The sequence below is a fragment of the Desmodus rotundus genome, chromosome 11 (assembly GCF_022682495.2).
Source record: "Desmodus rotundus isolate HL8 chromosome 11, HLdesRot8A.1, whole genome shotgun sequence".
Classification (NCBI taxonomy): domain Eukaryota; kingdom Metazoa; phylum Chordata; class Mammalia; order Chiroptera; family Phyllostomidae; genus Desmodus; species Desmodus rotundus.
The window spans coordinates 3326221-3332441 of record NC_071397.1 but is presented as its reverse complement, the minus strand read 5'-3'; the positions used below and the strand labels follow the sequence as shown (position 1 = coordinate 3332441).

General features: G+C 57.8%; 1 protein-coding gene across 6 annotated transcripts in view; it reads right to left on the bottom strand.

Annotated features, from left to right (window-relative positions):
* Positions 1–102: 102 nt before the first annotated feature.
* ZNF76 (zinc finger protein 76) overlaps positions 103–6221 on the bottom strand; it is a 29786-nt gene continuing 23667 nt past the window's right edge. For 4 of the 6 annotated variants that reach the window (XM_045193118.2, XM_045193117.2, XM_024557714.3 and 1 more), the window contains exons 6-14: positions 5662–5778; positions 5266–5341; positions 4539–4664; positions 4231–4410; positions 3241–3474; positions 2983–3146; positions 2145–2303; positions 1487–1600; positions 103–970 (exon numbers count right to left, since the gene is read on the bottom strand). In XM_045193118.2, the coding sequence (XP_045049053.2) occupies positions 866–970; positions 1487–1600; positions 2145–2303; positions 2983–3146; positions 3241–3474; positions 4231–4410; positions 4539–4664; positions 5266–5341; positions 5662–5778 (1275 nt within the window). In that variant the 3' untranslated portion in view covers positions 103–865. Of the gene's footprint in view, positions 971–1486; positions 1601–2144; positions 2304–2982; positions 3147–3220; positions 3489–4230; positions 4411–4538; positions 4665–5265; positions 5342–5661; positions 5779–6221 lie in introns of all 6 variants that reach the window. The other 2 variants (XM_053913839.1, XM_045193120.2) reach the window with 2 other exon arrangements.

The following is a 6221-nucleotide window of genomic DNA, read 5'->3' as shown; positions in this document are numbered from 1 at the left end:
AGGACCAGCAGAGTCCGTGCCAAGGACAGAGCTACGAGCCTGGTCTGAGCAGCCCTGCCACTGGGGCCAAAGGCTGAGAGGAGAAAGGGAGGAACCCAGGTGGAAACTTGAAACTTTTATTAAATACTCATTCACCCGTTTGCCACCACTGCTCAGAGCAGGAAAGAAATTATCAAAATGCAATTTAAAAAAATTAACCCCGATCCCCAGTATGTACAAGGCTGTTTCTTGCCTCTCTACCACAGAGAGGCTGAAGGGTGGCTGGGGTGGGGTGGGAGGGCTGGGCACCTTTTCTCCAGCCACAGGCCCCTGAGCACTTCTGACTGCAGTGGCAGGAAGTCCCCTGCCACCAAGTGGCCAGGCCTCTCAGCTGGCCTCTGGGGAGACAGTTATTGCTGGGAGGGGCAGGGCCGGGACTGTTCTGCCCCTACTGGGCTGAAGACCTATCTGCCCTCTTCCCTGGTGGACAGTGACCAGTTGGTGTAGATGACCGATCCCCACGGCAGGCCCAATCACCACCTGAGAAGGGGGATGGGCTGAGGGCAGGAAGGGTATTTTCTGGAGGGGGGAAGTGGGTGCCCAGCCAATTTTGAGGGGAGGATGCCCCAGTGCAGCCTGGTGATCAAGCTTGTCCTCCTTGGCTGCTGAGGGGCTGAGGAGTCAGCTACCCCAATTCCAGCTGTCCAGCCCTCCTCTTGGGCAGGGCCCCGCCCCGCTTCAGCTAGGCCATCTTCCTGCTGCCTTCTCGCCCTGGAGATCTGCGTGGCCACCTTCCACGTGTCAGTCACAGCCTGAGCCTCGGAGGCCAGAGGGCTGTGCAGCACGGCACCTCTCCCAACACGGACAGGACCCAGCCCTCGAGGGCTCAGCAGCCGCTCTCTGACTCTGAGGTCTCCAAGGTCACCGCCCCTTGCTGCATGGCAGCGGCAGCCACGCTGATGGCCTCCTCTAAGGTCTGCTGCTCCTCCAGCTGTGGGGAAGAGAGGAGAGAGAGTGAGGCTCCTCTCTTGGACTCTAGGGGCAGTGGTATGTGACCTGCCTTTCTGAGTCCCCTCCATCCACCCAGTGCCACACACAGCACTTAGCAGGGCCCCAATAAACAGGAAGTCCTGATAAAAGAGTCCTATTAGGCTGGGTATGGCCAGGGAGCCACAGAATGGCCCAAGGTCAGAGAGACGGGCTTGCTCGCAGAAGGGAATGAATGACTGGTTGGAAAGGACCCTTAGTAATCATCTACTTCAGCCTCCTTCTTTCCCTGATGAGGAAACAGAGGTATGAAGAGACGAAGGGCTTAGGCCCCCAGGTAGACTGCCACTGAAATTATTCTGAAGGCTGGAGGGAGCTACCCCACTCTGCTTCAGCCAACAAAGAGCCTGAGACGGGTATGTGGATTTAGGAAGAAATGGATTTGTTCTCTAAAGTGAGCTCTTTTTTAGCCAAACGTCCTTTACTTGGCTGCCTGGGATCCTCCTAGACCTACACCCACCTGCACAGCAATGTGTGTTCCGTTGGCTGTAGCCAACAGCGCCACCTGTTGATGATGAAGGGATGCTACACTTGCGTCATTGGCCATCACAGCCCCAGAGGTAATGATTGTGACCTGAAATACAGGCGAATGTGGTTTTCCAACTCACCCACATTACTCTCCCTCCCCCACTCCAAACAAAATCCCTCCAAGCAAGATGGCTGGAAGTACCAGAGAAGAATGGATAAAACCATTACGGATCAGGTTAATTACTTAGGGCTCACAGCTAAGTGATGTGTTTTTTTCTTACAGCCAACTTAATTTAGAGATTTTGAATCATAGGACAGAGGTGTCAAAGGCCCCAGAGATAATTTAATTCCCTCATTTGAAAATGGATTGAAGTTCATGAAAAGTGACTTGTCTGCGGTAGCAAAACAAATGAGGGGTAGGTTGAGATTTCGAAACTGTCTCTTGACCCCCAGTGAAATAAATGCCTTTCAACAGGAGTGGCTGGTGGCCAGCAGGAACTAAGGGGAAGCCCTTTCTTGTGGGGGAACCTTGGCCCTCGTAAGAAGGCTCGACGAGGTTAGCCTGCACTTTAACCTTTAACTTTAATGTGCACGCCGCGCAAAGGAAGGACAAGAGGACCAGAAACCCCGAGCACACCGTCTGGGCATACCGGCTGCGTCTGGTTGCCATCGGCACTGACCATGGTGACCGTATGTGCGCCAGAGGTGGCAAGGTCATCGTCATGGCTGGGGATGGTGAGGCTGCCGTGCTGGGTCACCATGCTGATGGCACTTCCCAGGGCCTGCAGGTCAACTGGGGACAGGCTGACCTGCCGACAGGAAGGAAGCAGATGAGCTGGGAGAGCAGTGGTGGGTTGTCTGAAAGCCCCTAGGAGGACGGGTCCTGCTCTCCCAGACACGGTGTTACAGGGATGGAGGAAGTGAGGGACAAGCAAGTCAAATAGGCCCCAGGCTGCACAGAGAGGCTACACCACAGAATTCTGCTCATCACTTCCATTTACCACCACCTTGCCACAGGGCTCTCTGTTCTGTGCAATTCAGGGTCTCCTCCTAATTTCATCCTCACGCCAACTCCAAAAGGCACGGTGCCCTTGAGAGTGAAGGTGCTGACAATGGTCAGGTTATACTGCTGGCTAGAAAGCCCAGGCTTCTAGACCCCACACCACGCTCTGGTCTCTACGCCACCACGCCTCTCTTGGGAAGGACATCCAAGTGTCTCACTCAAATGTTCAGGGCCTGTCGGCCCCAAAGCAGAGAGGGAGACTACGAACTGTGCTCCAGAAGCCCCAGAGACTTTTCTAGAAGCACGAGGAGGAGGACGGGCTATGTTACAAGATTGGTACCCTCAGCCTCAGCTCACTGACACCTGTAAGGCTAAAAAGAAACTGGGTAGAGGTGGGACTGTCAGGCCTTTGGGGTTCCCCAGAGAGAGTGGGAGAGGGCACCAGCCACAGTGGCCCACCCCATCCCTACCCCTAGGGCCTGTACCTGCTGGGCACCATCCTGAGTGATCAAAGCCACCTGGGGGGCCCCATCTTCCTCAGTCACCATGGCTACTTGGGCTGGGATGTCATCACCCTCTTCTTTCACCTCCGAAAGGTAAGCAATGCGAGGTCGTTTGGGTGGTGGGCTCTCCTCGGCTGCAGAGGCGGCTGGGAGAGGAGAGCCCAGGCTGACACCCGCCACCGGATGGCCACGGAAAGGCCTGGCTTGTCCCCACTCTCACCTCCTGCCCATGCCCCTCACCCTTGAGCTGCTGTTGCTCATAAAGGGCCTGCTCGCTCTCCTCTGTGGCCTCCAGCTCGCCGTGGGCGCTGCGCTTATGCATGGCCAGGGTGGAGGTCTGCCGGTAGGTCTTGCCGCAGGTGCTGCAGGTGTAGGGCTTGCAGTGTGTGTGCACCACGTGGTGCTTATACAGGCTCGAGTACTCGGTGAAGCGCTTCCCACAGCCTGGTACGGTGCAAACGTATGGCTTCTCCCCTGGGGACACTGGGCTGTGAGGGGGTGGGAACTGGGGCTGGCAAGGGGGAAACTAATGGGACAAGGCCGGGGGCAGGGTGGTGAAGGGAGAGGCAGAGGGAGGGAGAGGGCCTAAGACCTAAGAAAGATAGCCAGTGGAACACAGAGGGACATGAGTGTGGGGCCCCTGAGCCCGGAGGTAGGTGGAGAGAAAATGAGGCGCTGGGACCGAGTTGGGGTTCATGGAGGGGCTGGAGGGAGCACTGGGGGCTTGTAAGGCTGAAGGTCACCATCAGGAGAGGGAGGGGATGAAGAGGTATGACCGTTGTGTCACGTGTGATGGCAGAGTGAGGGGACGGAAGGCTGGACGAGGAACCCAACACTGGGGAGGATGAGGATACACAGGAGTCACGTGGACAGGGAACGAGGTGAGGAGCTGGAGGTGACATTTCCCTCTGCTTCTTTCCCCATCATGCCTGACCCTGGCCTTTTACTGGGCGCTCAGCTGGAGAGGGAGAATTCAGAGTGAGTGGAGACAGCTGGCAGGTAGCTGGGAGGGTGGGCAGTACCTGACAGATCGCACAGTGCAAGTGAAGCAGAGGTTCCGAGGACACGGCTGGAACCACAGAACCCCCTCGCCCCGCCCACAGACCGGCCTGGACCGGCCAGCAGGGAAGGGCTCGGGGCTGGGTGTCAAGAGTGTGTCTCAGGTTAGAAGCGTACAGTAGAGGGGGCTAGGACCTCAGAGGGGTGGCCCGCACATGCCAGCTGGCCCACCTGTGTGGATGCGCACGTGATTCTTGTAGTTGGTGGCGCTGGTGAAGCCGCGGCCACAGTGGGGTTCGGGGCAGGTGTAGGGCCGCTCGCCCGTATGGGTGCGCACATGTACCTTGCGGATATTAGATGTGGTGAAGGAGCGGCCACAGCCCTCGAACGGGCACCGGAACGGGCGTTCACCTGTGGAGACGGGAGGTGGAGGCTGGGTGTTGTGCAGGAAAGGGGGTCGTGCTAGAGCAAGAAGCAGGGGTAGCGCCAGGCTCCAGATCGAAGACTGAGCGGGGCAGGGAGGGCAGGGCCCAGCCTACCAGTGTGGGTCCGGACGTGCTTCTGCAGGTCTCCCGAGGTCTTGAAGGCCTTGCTGCACAGCTCCTCTGGGCACTTGTACGGCTTCTCACCAGTGTGGGTGCGTGCATGACTCTTCAGCCCATATCCTGCCGGCCATGTGGGAGCGAGGGGTGAGGACATCGGCGGGGCCTCATCCTCCACCACCACCTCTTCCCAGTCCAGGGGCTCTCCATCGCAAGGTACGCCCTGTGAGGCTGCAGGCCTCCTCTGGCACCAGAAGCCTGCATCTGCCTCTATTCCAACCCTGCCTGGCAGATGAGAAGGGCTGGAGAAGCCAACTCTGCCCTCCTTCTCTCTCCAGGGGCAGCTGGTGCCACTCCAGGACGTGAGCAAGAGGGAGCCTAGAGAGCCTAGAGAGCCACAGCTAGAGATCCTCAGCTGATGGGAAGAGTGGCGCCTAGAGATGCGGTGGCTAACCCGACAGCCACAGGCTGGTCGCAGTCAGAGCTGACATGAAAGGCAGGGAGCTCTCTGCCAACCAACCTCCCAGGCTCCTTCTGCTGGCCTGGACCACGCTGCCACTTGCTTCGGTAACAGGGCTTCGTCCCCAGAGAGTGCCCTGCAAGCAGCCTCTCCAGGAAGGCAGCCTGGTGTTGGCCCCCATCGAGGGAGTTCCCAGAGCTAATCTAGCACCCTCTGCCCTCAACTAGAAGCAGTTCACTTTTAGTTTCCCCTCAGGTAGCTTACCTGTGGCAAAGGCCTTTCCGCAGCTGGGAAAGTCACACCTATATGGACGGTCACCCGTATGAGCTCTTTCATGTACCTGCGAGGACGAGCAATGACTACTTTAGACAGATAAGGACATGATGGGGCTCTTCACTTCTTCCTCGGGCCCAGAGTATCAGTATCGGGTCACCTCCTTTATTTGCCTCCTTTTCAGGTGAGAGGTCACCTCCTCCAGGGAGCCTTCCCTGGTTCCCTTTCTTCCTGCATTTTTCACGTGGCACAGCCCCCGTGTGTACCTTTCTTCCTCCAGTAGTCAATGAGCAACTTGAGGGCAGGGACCCCCGTCAAAGTGGGCAGGCAGAATTACAGGCTGGCGGGGAAGACGGAAAGGCCGAAAGCTGTCTGTGGCAACCTTACCTTTAAGTGATGAGCCGTAGTGTACAGACGCCCACAGCCCTTGTAGCCACAGCGGAATGCTCTGTCCCCAACCTGCTGCCCTTTGCCGTCATGGGAAGCCTGGCTGTTGTGCAGAACCTAAGGAAAAACCTTGGGGTCCCTATATGTGTTCTCCTCTATGAAGGGAGGGAAGAAGTGGGACATAGGGCCCATCTGTGGCAGCTTAAGACCCAATCCACAGGGTTAAGCTGCCGAGGGGAGAAGACAGAGAGGGAGCAGATAGTGGGGAACACTGAGGAAGAAAAAGGCTGGCATATGGGGCCTCCACCCATCTCTGACAGACAGAGGGGGGATGAGTGTCATGGGGCTGTGACAGCTATGGAAGAGAGGGCAACCTAGAAAGCCAGGGAAGGCGCGGAGGGGTGGTCTGCATGGCCACACCCAAGCTGGGTTAGGAGCCAGTAACCCCCATCTGACCACACACACGTAGGGGCCGCAACTCCGACGCCGCTCCTCTGAGGGAGGAGCCCCGTCCTCCCTGGGGGAAGCCTGTGCCCGGAGGGGCATTACCAAGGGGGGCT